Consider the following 21,389-nt stretch of genomic DNA (forward strand, 5'->3'; position numbering starts at 1 on the left):
AGAAGAGAGGAACATCAGAGATGAGAGGAACATTAGAGAGGAGAGGAATATCAGAGATGAGAGGAACATCAGAGATGAGGAACATCAGAGAGGAGAGGAACAGAGAGGAACATCAGAGAGGAGAGGAACATCAGAAGAGGAGAGGAACATGAGGAACATCAGAGGAGAGGAACATCAGAGAGGAGAGGAACATTAGAGGAGAGGAACATCAGAGGAGAGGAACATCAGAGAGGAGAGGAACATCAGAGAGGAGAGGAACATCAGAGGAGAGGAACATTAGAGAGGAGAGGAACATTAGAGGAGAGGAACATCAGAGAGGAGGAACATCAGAGAGAGGAACATTAGAGGAGAGGAACATCAGAGAGAGAGGAACATCAGAGAGGAGAGAACATTAGAGAGGAGAGGAACAGAGGAGAGGAACATCAGAGGAGGAACATTAGAGGAGAGGAACATCAGAGAGGAGAGGAACATCAGAGAGAGAGGAGAGGAACATCAGAGGAGAGGAACATTAGAGAGGAGAGGAACATCAGAGAGGAGAGGAACATCAGAGAGGAGAGGAACATCAGAGAGGAGAGGAACATTAGAGGAGAGGAACATCAGAGAGGAGAGGAACAGAGGAACATCAGAGGAGAGGAACATCAGAGAGGAGAGGAACATCAGAGAGGAGAGGAACATTAGAGAGGAGAGGAACATCAGAGGAGAGGAACATTAGAGAGGAGAGGAACATTAGAGAGGAGAGGAACATCAGAGAGGAGAGGAACATTAGAGGAGAGGAACATTAGAGAGGAGAGGAACATTAGAGAGGAGAGGAACATTAGAGAGGAGAGGAACATCAGAGAGGAGAGGAACATCAGAGAGGAGAGGAACATCAGAGGAGAGGAACATCAGAGGAGAGGAACATCAGAGAGGAGAGGAACATTAGAGGAGAGGAACATTAGAGGAGAGGAACATCAGAGAGGAGAGGAACATTAGAGAGGAGAGGAACATTAGAGGAGAGGAACATCAGAGGAGAGGAACATTAGAGGAGAGGAACATCAGAGAGGAGAGGAACATTAGAGGAGAGGAACATTAGAGAGGAGAGGAACATCAGAGGAGAGGAACATCAGAGAGAGAGGAACATCAGAGAGGAACATCAGAGAGAGAGGAACATCAGAGAGGAGAGGAACATCAGAGAGAGGGAGAGGAACATCAGAGAGGAGAGGAACATCAGAGAGGAGAGGAACATCAGAGAGGAGAGGAACATTAGAGAGGAGAGGAACATCAGAGAGGAGAGGAACATTAGAGAGGAGAGGAACATCAGAGGAGAGGAACATCAGAGGAGAGGAACATCAGAGAGGAGAGGAACATCAGAGGAGAGGAACATCAGAGAGGAGAGGAACATTAGAGAGGAGAGGAACATTAGAGGAGAGGAACATTAGAGGAGAGGAACATCAGAGGAGAGGAACATCAGAGAGGAGAGGAACATCAGAGGAGAGGAACATTAGAGAGGAGAGGAACATCAGAGAGGAGAGGAACATCAGAGGAGAGGAACATCAGAGAGGAGAGGAACATTAGAGGAGAGGAACATCAGAGAGGAGAGGAACATCAGAGAGGAGAGGAACATTAGAGGAGAGGAACATCAGAGAGGAGAGGAACATCAGAGGAGAGGAACATTAGAAGAGAGGAACATTAGAGAGGAACATTAGAGAGGAGAGGAACATCAGAGAGGAGAGGAACATCAGAGAGGAGAGGAACATTAGAGGAGAGGAACATTAGAGAGGAGAGGAACATCAGAGGAGAGGAACATCAGAGAGGAGAGGAACATCAGAGGAGAGGAACATCAGAGAGGAGAGGAACATCAGAGAGAAGAGGAACATCAGAGAAGAGGAACATTAGAGAGGAGAGGAACATCAGAGGAGAGGAACATCAGAGGAGAGGAACATTAGAGGAGAGGAACATCAGAGAGAAGAGGAACATCAGAGAAGAGGAACATTAGAGAGGAGAGGAACATCAGAGAGGAGAGGAACATTAGAGGAGAGGAACATCAGAGAGGAGAGGAACATCAGAGGAGAGGAACATCAGAGGAGAGGAACATTAGAGAGGAGAGGAACATCAGAGAGGAGAGGAACATTAGAGAGAGGAGAGGAACATTAGAGAGGAGAGGAACATCAGAGAGGAGAGGAACATTAGAGGAGAGGAACATTAGAGAGGAGAGGAACATCAGAGAGGAGAGGAACATCAGAGAGGAGAGGAACATAACATCAGAGGAGAGGAAACATCAGAGAGGAGAGGAACATGAGAGAGGAGAGGAACATTAGAGGAACATCAGAGAGGAGAGGAACATCAGAGAGGAGAGGAACATTAGAGAGGAGAGGAACATCAGAGGAGAGGAACATCAGAGGAGAGGAACATCAGAGAGGCGAGGAACATTAGAGAGGAGAGGAACATCAGAGAGGAGAGGAACATCAGAGAGGAGAGGAACATCAGAGGAGAGGAACATTAGAGAGGAGAGGAACATCAGAGGAGAGGAACATCAGAGAGGAGAGGAACATCAGAGAGGAACATTAGAGAGGAGAGGAACATTAGAGAGGAGAGGAACATTAGAGAGGAGAGGAACATCAGAGGAGAGGAACATTAGAGGAGAGGAACATCAGAGAGGAGAGGAACATCAGAGGAGAGGAACATCAGAGGAGAGGAACATTAGAGAGGAGAGGAACATCAGAGAGGAGAGGAGAGGAGAGGAACATCAGAGAGGAGAGGAACATCAGAGAGAGAGGAACATTAGAGGAGAGGAACATTAGAGAGGAGAGGAAACATTAGAGGAGAGGAACATGAGAGGAACATTAGAGAGAGAGGAACATCAGAGAGGAGAGGAACATTAGAGAGAGAGAACATTAGAGAGGAGAGGAACATCAGAGAGGAGAGGAACATCAGAGAGGAGAGGAACATCAGAGAGGAGAGGAACATTAGAGAGGAGAGGAACATCAGAGAGGAGAGGAACATCAGAGGAGAGGAACATTAGAGAGGAACATCAGAGAGGAGAGGAACAGAGAGAGAGGAACATCAGAGAGGAGAGGAACATTAGAGGAGAGGAACATTAGAGAGGAGAGGAACATCAGAGGAGAGGAACATCAGAGAGGAGAGGAACATTAGAGGAGAGGAACATCAGAGAGGAGAGGAACATCAGAGAGGAGAGGAACATCAGAGAGGAGAGGAACATTAGAGAGGAGAGGAACATCAGGAGAGGAACATCAGAGAGGAGTGGAACATGAGAGTGGAGAGGAACATCAGAGGAGAGGAACATCAGAGTATAGGAACATCAGAGAGGAGAGGAACATCAGAGGAGAGGAACATTAGAGGAGAGGAACATCAGAGGAGAGGAACATCAGAGAGGAGAGGAACATTAGAGAAACATTAGAGAGGAGGAACATCAGAGAGGAGAGGAACATTAGAGAGAGAGGAACATCAGAGAGAGGAACATCAGAGAGGAGAGGAACATCAGAGGAGAGGAACATTAGAGAGGAGAGGAACATCAGAGAGGAGAGGAACATTAGAGAGGAGAGGAACATCAGAGGAGAGGAACATCAGAGAGGAGAGGAACATCAGAGAGGAGAGGAACATCAGAGAGGAGAGAACATTAGAGAGGAGGTACATCAGAGAGAGGAACATTAGAGAGGAGAGGAACATCAGAGGAGAGGAACATCAGAGGAGAGGAACATCAGAGAGGAGAGGAACATTAGAGAGGAGAGGAACATCAGAGAGGAGAGGAACATTAGAGGAGAGGAACATTAGAGAGGAGAGGAACATCAGAGAGGAGAGGAACATTAGAGAACATTAGAGAGGAGAGGAACATTAGAGGAGAGGAACATCAGAGAGGAGAGGAACATAGAGGAGAGGAACATTAGAGAGGAGAGGAAAGAGGAGAGGAACATCAGAGGAGAGGAACATCAGAGGAGAGGAACATCAGAGAGGCGAGGAACATTAGAGGAGAGGAACATTAGAGAGGAGAGGAACATCAGAGAGAGGAACATGAGAGGAACATTAGAGAGGAACATTAGAGAGAGAGGAACATCAGAGAGGAGAGGAACATCAGAGAGGAGAGGAACATTAGAGAGAGGAACATTAGAGAGAGGAGGAACATCAGAGAGGAGAGGAACATCAGAGAGGAGAGGAACATCAGAGGAGGAGAGGAACATCAGGAGAGGAACATCAGAGAGGCGAGGAACATTAGAGGAGAGGAACATTAGAGAGGAGAGGAACATTAGAGAGGAGAGGAACATCAGAGAGGAGAGGAACATCAGAGAGGAGAGGAACATCAGAGAGAGGAACATCAGAGGAGAGGAACATCAGAGAGGAGAGGAACATCAGAGAGGAGAGGAACATTAGAGAGGAGAGGAACATCAGAGGAGAGGAACATCAGAGGAGAGGAACATCAGAGAGGAGAGGAACATTAGAGGAGAGGAACATTAGAGAGGAGAGGAACATCAGAGGAGAGGAACATCAGAGAGGAGAGGAACATTAGAGGAGAGGAACATCAGAGGAGAGGAACATCAGAGAGGAGAGGAACATCAGAGAGGAGAGGAACATCAGAGAGGAGAGGAACATCAGAGGAGAGGAACATTAGAGAGGAGAGGAACATTAGAGGAGAGGAACATCAGAGAGGAGAGGAACATCAGAGAGGAGAGGAACATTAGAGAGGAGAGGAACATCAGAGAGGAGAGGAACATCAGAGAGGAGAGGAACATTAGAGAGGAGAGGAACATCAGAGGAGAGGAACATCAGAGAGGAGAGGAACATCAGAGGAGAGGAACATCAGAGGAGAGGAACATCAGAGGAGAGGAACATTAGAGAGGAGAGGAACATCAGAGAGGAGAGGAACATCAGAGGAGAGGAACATCAGAGAGGAGAGGAACATCAGAGGAGAGGAACATTAGAGGAGAGGAACATCAGAGGAGAGGAACATCGAGAGATCAGAGGAGAGGAACATTAGAGGAGAGGAACATCAGAGGAGAGGAACATCAGAGAGGAGAGGAACATCAGAGGAGAGGAACATTAGAGAGGAGAGGAACATCAGAGGAGAGGAACATTAGAGAGGAGAGGAACATCAGAGGAGAGGAACATTAGAGAGGAGAGGAACATTAGAGAGAAGAGGAACATCAGAGAAGAGGAACATTAGAGAGGAGAGGAACATCAGAGGAGAGGAACATTAGAGGAGAGGAACATCAGAGAGGAGAGGAACATTAGAGGAGAGGAACATTAGAGAGGAGAGGAACATCAGAGAGGAGAGGAACATTAGAGGAGAGGAACATTAGAGAGGAGATGAACATTAGAGAGGAGAGGAACATCAGAGAGGAGAGGAACATTAGAGGAGAGGAACATTAGAGAGGAGATGAACATTAGAGAGGAGAGGAACATTAGAGGAGAGGAACATCAGAGAGGAGAGAAACATTAGAGGAGAGGAACATTAGAGAGGAGATGAACATTAGAGAGGAGAGGAACATTAGAGAGGAGAGGAACATTAGAGAGGAGAGGAACATCAGAGAGGAGAGGAACATTAGAGAGGAGAGGAACATTAGAGAGGAGATGAACATTAGAGAGGAGATGAACATTAGAGAGGAGAGGAACATTAGAGGAGAGGAACATTAGAGAGGAGAGAAACATTAGAGGAGATGAACATTAGAGAGGAGAGGAACATTAGAGAGGAGAGGAACATCAGAGAGGAACATCAGAGAGGAGAGGAACATTAGAGGAGAGGAACATCAGAGAGGAGAGGAACATTAGAGAGGAGAGGAACATTAGAGAGGAGAGGAACATCAGAGAGGAGAGGAACATTAGAGAGGAGAGGAACATTAGAGAGGAGAGGAACATCAGAGAGGAGAGGAACATTAGAGAGGAGAGGAACATCAGAGGAGAGGAACATTAGAGAGGAGAGGAACATGAGAGAGGAGAGAGGAGAGGAACATTAGAGGAACATCAGAGAGGAGAGGAACATGAGAGAGGAGAGAGGAGAGGAACATTAGAGAGGAGAGGAACATCAGAGAGGAGGAACATCAGAGAGGAGAGGAACATTAGAAGAGAGGAACATCAGAGAGGAGAGGAACATTAGAGAGGAGAGGAACATTAGAGAGCAGAGGAACATCAGAGAGGAGAGGAACATTAGAGAGCAGAGGAACATCAGAGGAGAGGAACATCAGAGGAGAGGAACATCAGAGAGGAGAGGAACATTAGAGAGGAGAGGAACATCAGAGAGGAGAGGAACATTAGAGGAGAGGAACATTAGAGAGGAGAGGAACATCAGAGAGGAGAGGAACATTAGAGAGGAGAGGAATATCAGAGAGGAGAGGAACATTAGAGGAGAGGAACATTAGAGAGGAGCGGAACATTAGAGAGGAGAGGAACATTAGAGAGCAGTGGAAGATCAGAGACGAGAGGAACATCACAGAGGAGAGGAACATCAGAGGAGAGGAACATCAGAGGAGAGGAACATTAGAGAGGAGAGGAACATTAGAGGAGAGGAACATCAGAGAGGAGAGGAACATTAGAGAGGAGAGGAACATTAGAGGAGAGGAACATCAGAGGAGAGGAACATTAGAGGAGAGGAACATCAGAGGAGAGGAACATCAGAGAGGAGAGGAACATTAGAGGAGAGGAACATTAGAGAGGAGAGGAACATCAGAGGAGAGGAACATCAGAGGAGAGGAACATTAGAGGAACATTAGAGGAGAGGAACATCAGAGAGGAGAGGAACATCAGAGGAGAGGAACATTAGAGGAGAGGAACATTAGAGAGGAGAGGAACATCAGAGGAGAGGAACATCAGAGAGGAGAGGAACATTAGAGGAGAGGAACATCAGAGGAGAGGAACATCAGAGAGGAGAGGAACATCAGAGAGGAGAGGAACATCAGAGAGGAGAGGAACATTAGAGAGGAGAGGAACATTAGAGAGGAGAGGAACATCAGAGAGGAGAGGAACATCAGAGGAGAGGAACATCAGAGAGGAACATCAGAGGAGAGGAACATCAGAGAGGAGAGGAACATTAGAGGAGAGGAACATTAGAGGAGAGGAACATTAGAGGAGAGGAACATCAGAGGAGAGGAACATCAGAGAGGAGAGGAACATCAGAGGAGAGGAACATCAGAGAGGAGAGGAACATTAGAGAGGAGAGGAACATCAGAGAGGAGAGGAACATCAGAGAGGAGAGGAACATTAGAGGAGAGGAACATCAGAGAGGAGAGGAACATCAGAGATGAGAGGAACATTAGAGAGGAGAGGAACATCAGAGATGAGAGGAACATCAGAGAGGAGAGGAACATTAGAGGAGAGGAACATTAGAGGAGAGGAACATCAGAGAGGAGAGGAACATCAGAGAGGAGAGGAACATCAGAGGAGAGGAACATCAGAGAGGAGAGGAACATCAGAGAGAAGAGGAACATCAGAGAAGAGGAACATTAGAGAGGAGAGGAACATCAGAGGAGAGGAACATCAGAGGAGAGGAACATTAGAGGAGAGGAACATCAGAGAGAAGAGGAACATCAGAGAAGAGGAACATTAGAGAGGAGAGGAACATCAGAGATGAGAGGAACATCAGAGAGGAGAGGAACATTAGAGAGGAGAGGAACATTAGAGAGGAGAGGAACATCAGAGAGGAGAGGAACATTAGAGGAGAGGAACATTAGAGAGGAGAGGAACATCAGAGAGGAGAGGAACATCAGAGGAGAGGAACATCAGAGAGGAGAGGAACATTAGAGAGGAGAGGAACATCAGAGGAGAGGAACATCAGAGAGGAGAGGAACATTAGAGGAGAGGAACAACAGAGAGGAGAGGAACATTAGAGAGGAGAGGAACATTAGAGGAGAGGAACATCAGAGGAGAGGAACATCAGAGAGGAGAGGAACATTAGAGAGGAGAGGAACATCAGAGAGGAGAGGAACATTAGAGGAGAGGAACATTAGAGAGGAGATGAACATTAGAGGAGAGGAACATTAGAGAGGAGAGGAACATTAGAGAGGAGAGGAACATCAGAGAGGATCATCAGAGAGGAGAGGAACATCAGAGAGGAGAGGAACATTAGAGGAGAGGAACATCAGAGAGGAGAGGAACATTAGAGGAGAGGAACATTAGAGAGGAGGAACATTAGAGAGGAGAGGAACATTAGAGAGGAGAGGAACATCAGAGAGGAGAGGAACATCAGAGGAGAGGAACATCAGAGAGGAGAGGAACATCAGAGAGGAGAGGAACATTAGAGGAGAGGAACATCAGAGGAGAGGAACATCAGAGAGGAGAGGAACATTAGAGAGGAGAGGAACATTAGAGGAACATCAGAGAGGAGAGGAACATTAGAGGAGAGGAACATTAGAGAGGAGAGGAACATCAGAGGAGAGGAACATCAGAGAGGAGAGGAACATCAGAGGAGAGGAACATCAGAGAGGAGAGGAACATCAGAGAGGAGAGGAACATCAGAGGAGAGGAACATCAGAGAGGAGAGGAACATCAGAGAGGAGAGGAACATTAGAGAGGAGAGGAACATTAGAGGAGAGGAACATCAGAGAGGAGAGGAACATCAGAGGAGAGGAACATCAGAGAGGAGAGGAACATTAGAGAGGAGAGGAACATCAGAGGAGAGGAACATCAGAGGAGAGGAACATCAGAGAGGAGAGGAACATTAGAGGAGAGGAACATTAGAGAGGAGAGGAACATTAGAGAGGAGAGGAACATCAGAGAGGAACATCAGAGAGGAGAGGAACATTAGAGGAGAGGAACATCAGAGAGGAGAGGAACATCAGAGAGGAGAGGAACATTAGAGGAGAGGAACATTAGAGAGGAGAGGAACATTAGAGAGGAGAGGAACATTAGAGAGGAGAGGAACATCAGAGAGGAACATCAGAGAGGAGAGGAACATCAGAGAGGAGAGGAACATCAGAGAGGAGAGGAACATTAGAGAGGAGAGGAACATCAGAGGAGAGGAACATCAGAGAGGAGAGGAACATGAGAGAGGAGAGGAACATTAGAGGAACATCAGAGAGGAGAGGAACATTAGAGAGGAGAGGAACATTAGAGAGGAGAGGAACATCAGAGAGGAGAGGAACATCAGAGAGGAACATCAGAGAGGAGAGGAACATTAGAGAGGAGAGAGGAGAGGAACATGAGGAGAGGAACATCAGAGAGGAACATCAGAGAGGAGAGGAACATCAGAGGAGAGGAACAGAGAGGAACATCAGAGGAGAGGAACATGAGGAGAGGAACATCAGAGGAGAGGAACATAGAGGGAGGAACATCAGAGGAACATTAGAGGAGAGGAACATTAGAGAGGAGGAACATCAGAGAGGAACATCAGAGGAGAGAGGAACATCAGAGGAGAGGAACATAGAGGAGAGGAACATCAGATCAGAGAGAGAGGAACATTAGAGGAGAGGAACATGAGAGGAACATCAGAGGAGAGGAACATCAGAGGAGAGGAGAGGAGAGGAACATTAGAGAGGAGAGGAACATCAGAGGAGAGGAACATTAGAGAGGAGAACATCAGAGGAGAGGAACATCAGAGAGGAGAGGAACATTAGAGGAGAGGAACATTGAGGAACAGAGAGGAACATCAGGAGAGGAACATCAGAGGAGAGGAACATCAGAGAGGAGAGGAACATTAGAGAGGAGAGGAACATCAGAGGAGAGGAACATCAGAGAGGAGAGGAACAACAGAGAGGAGAGGAACATTAGAGAGGAGAGGAACATTAGAGGAGAGGAACATCAGAGAGGAACATCAGAGGAGAGGAACATCAGAGAGGAGAGGAACATTAGAGAGGAGAGGAACATGAGAGAGGAACATCAGAGAGGAGAGGAACATTAGAGGAGAGGAACATTAGAGAGGAGATGAACATTAGAGGAGAGGAACATTAGAGAGGAGAGGAACATTAGAGAGGAGAGGAACATCAGAGAGGAACATCAGAGAGGAGAGGAACATTAGAGGAGAGGAACATCAGAGAGGAGAGGAACATCAGAGAGGAGAGGAACATTAGAGGAGAGGAACATTAGAGAGGAGAGGAACATTAGAGAGGAGAGGAACATTAGAGTGGAGAGGAACATCAGAGAGGAACATCAGAGAGGAGAGGAACATCAGAGAGGAGAGGAACATTAGAGAGGAGAGGAACATTAGAGAGGAGAGGAACATCAGAGGAGAGGAACATCAGAGAGGAGAGGAACATGAGAGAGGAGAGAGGAGAGGAACATTAGAGGAACATCAGAGAGGAGAGGAACATTAGAGAGGAGAGGAACATTAGAGAGGAGAGGAACATTAGAGAGGAGAGGAACATCAGAGAGGAACATGAGAGAGGAGAGAGGAGAGGAACATGAGAGAGGAGAGGCACTGGAGTTAGAGTTCAGAGGGTCACGATCCCACGCTGGAGTTCAGAGTGATGCCGAGGCTCCGAGGGGAGGAGCCGTCTCAACACGGCTGAAGATGCAGATCCTCCAACGGCCACCAGGGGGCGTCTCCACCAACAGTTCTCCACATAGAAACAAATACTCTGGATAGCTCATGTCTTCTTGGACCATCAAGGGATACACCGTGATGTAGTGTGGAGTAGGGAAACACACACATCCTGGATCCTGCATCTCCCATAATGCAATTCTGTGACACAACTCAGTTCAATTGACTTTTTAGTTCTTTTTTTACTCTAACTGACATGGAGGCAGCAGATGGAAACTCTGAGCTCAGACATGGCCTCTTAATGGCATTATGTTACTTCAGGTTGCTGCAGCGGCCGGTTGTGACGATGTGATGTTGTGACATTGTATCTTGTGATGTCGGGACGTTGTATATTTTGACGTTGAATGTTGTGACATTTTGACGTTGTGATGTTGTGATGTTGTGACATGTATGTTGTGATGTTGGGACATTGTATGTTATGTTGTGATGTTGTGACATTGTATGTTGTGACGTTGTGACATTGTATATTGTGATGTTGGGACGTTGTATATTTTGACGTTGTATGTTGTGATGTTGTTACATTGTATGTTATGTTGTGACGCTGTGCTGTTGTATGTTGTGACATTGTATGTTGTGACATTGTATGTTGTGACGTTGTGACATTGTATGTTGTGACATTGTATGTTCTGACATTGTGACATTGTATGTTGTGACGTTGTGATAGAACATGCTTCTTCTCCTCCTTTTAAACATTGTTGTTTTCCTACGTCTGACTGTTGCAGAACCATCACGAGGAGCAACCTGCACACCATCCAGGCCCGAGCGTTCTCCAAGAACCCCCACCTGCACTACATGTGAGTACACACACACACACACACACACACGAGTACACTGTAATGGAGCGCTGCAGCCAGCAGGGACACAACTCATCTCTCTAACGTCACCGCCCGGTGAGAGAGGGGCGTGGCCTGTGTGAGAGGGGCGTGTCCTGTCTGTCGCTCTGGAATCATGAAACAACGCTCACGCTGCGTGTCGAATGCCTAAGAAAAGCTCTCATCGTGATGGAGCCACTCGTCACCTCCTTCACCTGGTCCTCACTAGTCCCCTCACTAGTCCCCTCACTAGACCCCTCACTTGTCCCCTCACTTGTCCCCCTGAGTGTCCTGTGTTTTCCCGATGAAGCCCTCCAGTGCTCCTCTCGGTGCTCGTCTAGTTCTGCCTGTGTGGTTGCTGCCGGTCCTCTGAGACAAAGATCATTCTTTGCGGTGCTGTTGGGTTCCATCTCCTCGCTCCGTGACGGTCCAGTTGACCCGGTTCTGACCTGGCTGTGGATCGGTTCTGACCCGGCTGTGGATCGCTGCCCGGTGTCTCTGAATGTGACTGAGCCGGCGGATCAGAGAGTTTGTGGGTCACAGTCTTGGTTCCACCTCGCCGTCGTCAGAACCCTGTCCAGGAACAGCTCGGCGAAGACTTCAACTAGGGCAGGACGGACATGTACATGACCTTCAGTTGGCAGGTCACATGACCTTCAGTTACATATCACATGACCTTCAGTTACATATCACATGACCTTCAGTTGGCAGGTCACATGACCTTCAGTTGACATATCACATGACCTTCAGTTGGCAGGTCATGTGACCTTCAGTTGACATATCACATGCCCTTCAGTTGGCAGCTCACATAACCTTCAGTTACATATCACATGACCTTCAGTTACATATCACATGACCTTCAGTTGGCAGGTCACATGACCTTCAGTTGACATATCACATGACCTTCAGTTGGCAGGTCACATGACCTTCAGTTGACATATCACATGACCTTCAGTTGGCAGCTCACATAACCTTCAGTTGACATATCACATGACCTTCAGTTGGCAGCTCACATAACCTTCAGTTACATATCACATGACCTTCAGTTACATATCACATGACCTTCAACGGCATGTCCTTCAATGGACATAGAGACACACGACGAAGAGGACAGAGTCAAACTCTACGTGATGAAGATACACAGGAGGCCAGTGTTTTGAGTTTGACCTCCATTTCAGAATGGTTGTTATTGTCTCTGAGTCAGAGAGATGAGGACACAAGGGGACACAAGAGGACACGAGAGGACAGAAGTGGACACAAGGGGACATAAGTGGACACGAGAGGACACAAGGGGACAGAAGTGGACATGAGAGGACACAAGGGGACACTAGGGGACACGAGGGGACAGAAGTGGACACGAGAGGACACGAGGGGACACGAGAGGACACGAGGGGACACGAGGGGACACAAGTGGACACGAGAGGACACGAGAGGATACGAGGGGACACGAGAGGATACGAGGGGACACGAGAGGACACTAGAGGACACGAGGGGACACGAGAGGATACGAGGGGACACGAGGGGACACGAGGGGACACTAGGGGACACGAGAGGACACGAGGGGACACGAGAGGACACGAGGGGACAGAAGTGGACACGAGGGGACACGAGAGGACAGTGGTTGTGCTGCAGTGGCCTCAGCCCTCAACACCCTGCAGACCTCAGAGGTCAAAGACATTTGCCCTTCAAGAGAAGTTCCACTGGTGCACATGTCATGGATGTGATGGTGCCTCCAGGGCATCGTAGACCAGGTCTAGGGGTTTAGGGGTCTAGGGTCCTCATGTCTCCTCCTCCTCATGTCTCCTCCTCCTCCTCCTCATGTCTCCTCCTCCTCTACACTCACCTCCTCTACACTCTCCTCCTCTACACTCACCTCCTCTACACTCTCCTCCTCTACACTCTCCTCCTCTACACTCTCCTCCTCTACACTCTCCTCCTCTACACTCACCTCCTCTACACTCTCCTCCTCTACACGCACCTCCTCTAGACTCTCCTCCTCTATACGCACCTCCTCCCTCCTCTAGACTCACCTCCTCTAGACGCACCTCCTCTACGTTTGGGGCGATGCGATGTGGCCGACTCTGTCACGATTTCTCCACCTTCCTAGTTAAATTCATCCTGCTTACATGTTTAATGAACTCTCCTGTCCTTCCAGATCCTGTCCTCCTCACCTGATTGTCTCATTCCCTTCACCTGGTCCTCACTCCCTTCTCACCTGCAGCCCCTCCCCTCATTAGTCCCTCACTATTTAGCTCCCTCACTTCGACTTGTCCTCTGCCAGATTGTCTTGTGTGTTGCTGCCAAACTCTCCAGTGTATTCCTAGTTCTGATCTGCCTGTTCCGACCCTGTTTGCCTGTTAACCCGACTTCAGATGTTTTCCTGCCCCTTTTGGATTTGTTGCCCTGTTTGACTGACCACCTGGTTCTGACCCGCCTGAAACATTAAGTAAACAGCCTCCTCCTGCATTTCTATGTTTGCGGTGCTTTTGGGTTCCAGTACCTGTAACCTTTACAGACGCGTTGACAGCGGCGCGTTTTCGCCCCGAGTTGAAATATTTCCACTTTGAAGCGTCATCTCGTAACTCGGGCCAATCAGCTCTTGAGTTCTCTCTCGTAGCTGGAAGCGGAAGTCTTCCAGACGGAACAGTGACTTCATCGGTGAAAGTGACCGAGCTGAGTGAGCCTACGGGTGATGGCATGTATATATATATATTAATGTCATGAACCCAAGCACGAGGGCGTTGGTGTGTGGGACGTCTTCAACAAGTATAAAGCAGAACTAGTGGTGAGTTATTCTGGTAGATGAAGGACATGATAACGGTCTTTACGGAGACGAGACACAGAGATAAGCCCCGCCCCTCGCGGAGCGTCTCAACGCTTAAGGTGAGAACACGCGTTTTGGGCGACGCGAAAAATCTCTTTGCTTTTGGTGTGAACGCACATTTAGGAGGACGATGGCAGCCAATCAGGGATCAGCCGGCTCCTCGTGGGGGCGGCCATCGCTGCTGAGACTTCCCGAGCAGCAGGAAGTGGGCAGATGGTGTGTGCGTCTGTGTGTGTGTCTGCGTCTGTGTGTTGCTAGGATAGCTGCGCTCGTTGAGTTCAATTGAAATGTTGAGTAGATTATTCATAGAAAGGAACATTGGCATGAGCTCATGAGCCACTCGGTTGTCAGCCAATAAGGAGCCGGGATCCGTTGCTGCTGCAACTCCCCCCCGAGAGCGTGACGCTAACGATAGCCTCGCTCTTATGTCATCAGCACCACATCCACACACACTCTAAAAAAAAATAAGTTGAGTCAACTTAAAAAAGTGAGGCAACCAGCTGCAAAGCCTTTTTGAGTTCACTCAACTAAGGGCTAATGTGTTGTGTCAACTTATGATAAGAAGTTCACTCAAAGTGATATCTTAAGTTTGTCAAACGTAACATTACTATTCAGACGTACTTATGTATTTAAGTTAACACTACTTAAAATATTGCATTTGATAGTTACATCTACTCATGTACTTAAGTTAAGAACACTTAAAATATTAAATTGGAGAAACTTTAAATTGTGTGTTCTTGTAGATTGAAAACATACATCAACAGCACTTAACATTTTTTGTTGAGAAATGTTTTGTTGAGAGAACTTACTTTTAACTTAAAATGTTTTGTTGAGAGAACTTACTTTTAACTTAAAATGTTAAAAAGTTGTGCTGGACATACACTGAATTTTTTTAAATGTTGGATTCACTTAATTTTTTGGAGGTAAGTGATTGCACGAAATAAGATCATCTAAATCCAGACATATTTTTTAAGTTGAGTGTACTAATTATTTTCAACTAATTTCAGCCAAATTATATTTATATTTTCTGCTCAACGATTTTGATTAGTTAACTCAATTTTATTAAGAAATTCCAACTAAACTTTACTAAAATGGATTAAGTAACTTAAATAAAAAATTTTGTTTATATGCAAATCAATTTAATGTTTACATTTTGACATACTAAAATTAAGTTAAATTAAATACGATTCGCCATTATTAGCATCTTCTTTTATTCAAATAAAGCAAACAGTATATTTCAATACAACTGTTACTAAATGTTATTGAAACAAAATGTAATAGCACCATTCACTGAAATGGTGTACCATAAAAACAACTTCAGTGCCATTCATAACAACAAATATACCAATGGAAGTATTCCTACATGAAGCACGTAATTCACACATGAATTCAGCTCTTCTCCTCCTTCGCCCACTACAAATAGTGACAATGAAAACATCAGATCTGTTGAGCAATGGGGAAACCGTAACATTCCACACATGAAACAAAACACGAAGTGTCATATTTTCATGAAGATTTCCACATTTTTTTCCACAACTAGAAAAAAAAGAAAATAATCTCACATGTTTACTGAGATACAAAAGTTGGTGTATTAAAAAAAGGTGCATTGGGAACAGACTTGGCGAATAAATCAAGACGTAACATGAAACATGTGACTTAAACATCCAGATAAGCTTTTACTCTGAGATACTAGCGAAAAATGAAACAGTAGATCTGTGTGCAGCGATAACGAGACAAAAACCTTCACATCAATAAATGAAACAAACATTATAACATCCTCTTTTCATTAAGTGTGCCACATCGTTTACTCTGTTTGACTGGTGCTTTTTTCATTATCTTGACTCGTACCCTCTTCTTTTTGCAATGCTTTGATGGCACCAGTTCAAATAAGCGGCAAACGATTTCCTAGTCCAGCATATATGTTGTTCTTCAGTCCAAGGAGTTTGGGGGAAAGCTTTTCCCCATCTATTCGAAAGAGCACTTTCTGAATGAATTCATAGTAGTATCTTAGCTCTTTGGGGTAAGCCATGTTCAGAGCGAAGATGATTCCCAGCATTATTGCAGAAGCCTGGGCCACAGATCCACAGTTGTCGAGAATGATGAGTCCTTCAACAAAAATTCCAATGTCATCATCATGTCCCATTTCTCCACCCTCCTGGTTGATGACATATGCTATGCTTTTGCAAGTCTCTCAGGATATCATCTCCTTGGATATCCTGTATGTTTAAACAAAATAGAAGAAAAAAACCCACGTATTCATGAAATATATTTAATTTCAATGACATATACATTACTGTATGAACATTGCTACCACATATTAATCCCTGAAAAAGAATCTGATCATATTTTTTTATTAAACTATATATCTGTGAGGTGTTATTACAAATTTGACAGCTTCGTTCTGAGTGCCATAGATAAAATAGGATTGAGAGATGGACTTAGACATTGGTTAGTTAGAGTTTAAAAAAATGATTTAATTCAATTCAATTCAGTTTATTTGTATAGCCCAATTTCACAAATTACAAATTTGTCTCGGAGTGCTTTACAATCTGTGCATATAGACATCCCTGCCCCAAAACCTCACATCGGACCAGGAAAAACTCCCAAATAACCCTTCAGGGGGGAAAAAAGGGAAGAAACCTTCAGGAGAGCAACAGAGGAGGATCCCTCTCCAGGATGGACAGATGCAATAGATGTCATGTGACCAGAAGGACAGATTTAGAGTTAAAATACATTCAATGAATATGACAGAGTGGATGAATAGTTCATAGTCGGCATATTCCACGATGGAGACCTCCACGATCCATCAGATGGAGGTAGAGAGGAGGAGTGGGCGGAGTCTCAACAGTGGGCGGAGTCTCAACAGGACAGTGGCGTAGTCAGGAGCAGGAATTCCACGACCCAGACCTCGATGCTCCATCAGCAGATAGGATCTATGCCGTCTCATAGGGTCCGATGACCCCATGAGACGTGAAGTCAAAAGGACTCCGGGGAGAAAGCAGAGTTAGTAACGTCTGATTGAGAGATGAACATTCATCCATAAGGAGAGAAGAGGAGATAGGTACTCAGTGCATCCTAAACGTCCCCCGGCAGCTATAAGCCTATAGCAGCATATCAAGGCGCTGGACCAGGTGAACCTGATTCAGCCCTAACTATAAGCTATAAACTTCCTGTATGAAGTGAACACACATGTTCTACTTCCTGTGTGAAGTTTCTTAAAGTCTCGTTTACAGTGAGAGTTTTAAAACCCGATGGCTGGAAAACAGAGACAAGCACTCATGTGACTGACAGGTGAGGCAGCCGAAGCCCCGCCCACACACACAGAGAGAGACACACACACACACACACACACACGGAGACACATACACACACATACACACACACAGAGACACACACACACACACGGAGACACATACACACACACACACACACACACACAGAGACACACACACACACGGAGACACATACACACACACACACACATACACACACACACAGAGACACACACGGAGACACATACACACACACAGACACACAGACAGAATGACTGACAGTTTTAATTACCGTGGCAACACCTGTCATTTCACAGCCGCGTGAGTTGCTCTGAAAATAGCTCTTGCTAATCAAGTGTGTGCGTGTGTGTGTGCGTGTGTGCGTGTGTGTGTGCGTGTGTGTGAGCTTCATCGTTGACAGTCATGATAGATGATGAGCATGACTACCATATAAAGTATGCAGTAAATGGAGAAAACATTATAAACACAACGGAGCTGTTGGTGACCTCTATGGTGACCTCTATGGTGACCTCTACGGGGACCTCTACGGGGACCTCTATGGTGACCTCTATGGGGACCTCTATGGTGACCTCTACGGGGACCTCTATGTTGACCTCTATTGTGACCTCTACGGGGACCTCTATGGTGACCTCTATGGTGACCTCTACGGGGACCTCTATGGTGACCTCTGTGGGGACCTCTATGGTGACCTCTGTGGGGACCTCTATGGGGACCTCTATGGTGACCTCTACGGGGACCTCTGTGGGGACCTCTATGGGGACCTCTATGGTGACCTCTGTGGGGACCTCTATGGTGACCTCTGTGCGGACCTCTATGGTGACCTCTGTGGGGACCTCTATGGTGACCTCTATGGTGACCTCTGTGGGGACCTCTATGGTGACCTCTGTGGGGACCTCTGTGGGGACCTCTATGGGGACCTCTATGGTGACCTCTATGGTGACCTCTGTGGGGACCTCTATGGTGACCTCTGTGGGGACCTCTATGGGGACCTCTATGGTGACCTCTGTGGGGACCTCTATGGGGACCTCTATGGTGACCTCTGTGGGGACCTCTATGGTGACCTCTATGGTGACCTCTGTGGGGACCTCTATGGGGACCTCTATGGGGACCTCTATGGTGACCTCTATGGTGACCTCTGTGGGGACCTCTGTGGGGACCTCTATGGTGACCTCTATGGTGACATCTATGGTGACCTCTACGGGGACCTCTATGGTGACCTCTGTGGGGACCTCTATCGTGACGCACGTCTCTTTTAAAAGTCACGATGAAGGAAGTGGGACAAAGTTTAATCTGCTTGTGTGTACTGGGACTGCTACTCCTCCTCCTGCTCCTCCCCCTGGCACACGGCAGGAGGAGGAGCCTAGAGCTCTGACACTCTGACATCAGAGCCTGGTGTGTCTGGCCCTGTACGTCTTCATGCCACACGCTGCGTTGTTGATGTCACGGATGAAGCCGTGACCTCTGACCTGAGGGCCCCATGCAGCTCCTCTCAGGGTTCTCCTCTCTCCTCAGAAACCTGTCCAAGAACCCCACGCTGTCCTCGCTGTCCTGGCAGATCTTTGAACATCTGCAGGTCTTCGAACTGTAAGTTTGTTTGTTTGTTTGTTTGTTTGATGCCAATGTTCCCCACTATGTCCGTAACCAGGCTCCGCTTCTACTACCGCTTCATAACGTTGACCACGAGCAACAACAGAGCGCTGGTTCCAGCCCCACTGACCTCGCTGACCTCTCTGACCCCGCTGACCTCTCTGACCTCGGTGACCCCACTGACCTCTCTGACCCCACTGACCTCGCTGACCTCTCTGACCCCACTGACCACTCTGACCCCGCTGACCTCGGTGACCCCACTGACCTCTCTGACCCCGCTGACCCCGGTCACCTCGAGGGTTTGCAGCAGGTGGTTTTCCCTCCAGAAGGAACCAGACGTGTCTGAAGGCCGGCTGGTGACCCCGTGGTCATCTGGACGGTGACCTCACACGCCGTGTCACATGACCTCCAGGCTGAGGGCGTCCGTTGAGTCCGGCAGGAAGCGCTGCCTTCACTTCCTGTCCAGTCCCAGTGTGGCCCCCTGAGCGCTCAGTGGGGGTCCCTGTGGGGGTCTCAGTGGGGGTCTCAGTGGGGGTCCCTGTGGGTGTCTCAGTGGGGGTCCCTGTGGGGGGTCTCAGTGGGGGTCCCTGTGGGTGTCTCAGTGGGGGTCTCAGTGGGGGCCCCTGTGGGCCTGCTGATGTCCTCATCACTGTACACCCCCCCTCTCGGGCCCTCCTGACTCCTGCTCCCCTCAGGCTCCTGGAGGACGTGCTGTTCCTCTGCGGCTGTGAGGTCCGCTGGCTGCAGCTATGGCAACAGAGAGGGGAGGCGGGGCTTAGCAGCCAGCGGCTGTACTGTGCTGACGGAGAAACCCGGATACCACTAGAGGACATGAGCATCAGCAGCTGTGGTGAGACACACACACACACACTCACACACAGACACACTCACACTCACACACACACACAGACACACTCACACTCACACACACTCACACTCACACACAGACACACACACACACCTCTAGAGGATGTCTCTCATGTGACCTCTGACCTCTAGAGGATGTCTCTCATGTGTCCTCTGACCTCTAGAGGATGTCTCTCATGTGACCTCTGACCCCTAGAGGATGTCTCTCATGTGACCTCTGACCTCTAGAGGATGTCTCTCATGTGACCTCTAGAGGATGTCTCTCATGTGACCTCTGACCCCTAGAGGATGTCTCTCATGTGACCTCTGACCTCTAGAGGATGTCTCTCATGTGACCTCTGACCTCTAGAGGATGTCTCTCATGTGACCTCTAGAGGATGTCTCTCATGTGACCTCTGACCTCTAGAGGATGTCTCTCATGTGTCCTCTGTCCTCAGACCTTCCAGACATCAGCGTCAGCCACAGCAACCTCACCGTCGTCGAGGGCGACCGCGTGACGGCCATCTGCAACGGCTCCGGGTCCCCGTTACCCGAAGTGGACTGGCCCGTGACCGGCCTGCACTCCATCAATGCTCAGGAGGTGGAGGACACACACACACACACACGTGGTGGTCACATGTCACGTCGTGGTTGTTTTGTGTCTCATGGTCTATTCATACGTCGCCACGGTGACCTGTCCTCCACAGGAAGTCACTGGGGTACATGCTGAGAGGTCAAGGGTTACATTGGTCACTGTGGTGGAGGTCACGATGAGGTCAAGATGAGGTCATGATGAGGTCATGATGAGGTCAGGATGAGGTCAGGAGGTCATGATGATGTCAGGATGAGGTCATGATGAGGTCATGATGAGTTCAGGAGGTCATGATGAGGTCAGGAGGTCATGATGATGTCAGGATGAGGTCATGATGAGGCCATGATGAGTTCAGGAGGTCATGATGAGGTCATGATGAGGTCAGGAGATCATGATGATGTCATGATGATGTCATGATGAGGTCAGGATGAGGTCATGATGAGGTCATGATGAGGTCAGGATGAGGTCATGATGAGGTCAGGATGAGTTCAGGAGGTCATGATGAGGTCAGGATAAGTTCAGGATGAGTTCAGGATGAGGTCAGGATGAGGTCAGGATAAGGTCAGGATGAGGTCATGATGAGGTCATGATGAGGTCAGGATGAGGTTACGATGAGGTCATGATGAGGTCAGGATGAGGTCATGATGAGGTCATGATGAGGTCAGGATGAGGTTATGATGAGGTCATGATGAGGTCAGGATGAGGTCATGATGAGGTCATGATGAGGTCAGGATGAGGTCATGATGAGGTCATGATGAGGTCAGGATGAGGTCAGGATGAGGTCATGATGAGGTCATGATGAGGTCAGGATGAGGTTATGATGAGGTCATGATGAGGTCAGGATGAGGTCAGGATGAGGTTATGATGAGGTCATGTGAGGTCAGGATGAGGTCATGATGAGGTCATGATGAGGTCAGGATGAGGTCATGATGAGGTCATGATGAGGTCAGGATGAGGTCAGGATGAGGTCACGTGA

The 21,389-nt window shown here is 47.8% G+C and overlaps 1 protein-coding gene across 1 annotated transcript in view; it reads left to right on the forward strand.

Moving 5' to 3' along the window:
- The first annotated feature begins 18,853 nt into the window (after positions 1 to 18,853).
- LOC130195768 (NT-3 growth factor receptor-like) overlaps positions 18,854 to 21,389 on the forward strand; it is a 34,253-nt gene continuing 31,717 nt past the window's right edge. The window contains exons 1-3 of the mRNA XM_056417475.1: positions 18,854 to 18,972; positions 19,671 to 19,825; positions 20,280 to 20,422. Coding sequence (XP_056273450.1) covers positions 18,866 to 18,972; positions 19,671 to 19,825; positions 20,280 to 20,422 — 405 coding nt within the window. The 5' untranslated portion in view covers positions 18,854 to 18,865. The remainder of the gene's footprint in view (positions 18,973 to 19,670; positions 19,826 to 20,279; positions 20,423 to 21,389) is intronic.

The sequence above is a fragment of the Pseudoliparis swirei genome, chromosome 6, assembly GCF_029220125.1.
Source record: "Pseudoliparis swirei isolate HS2019 ecotype Mariana Trench chromosome 6, NWPU_hadal_v1, whole genome shotgun sequence".
Taxonomy (NCBI): Eukaryota; Metazoa; Chordata; class Actinopteri; order Perciformes; family Liparidae; genus Pseudoliparis; species Pseudoliparis swirei.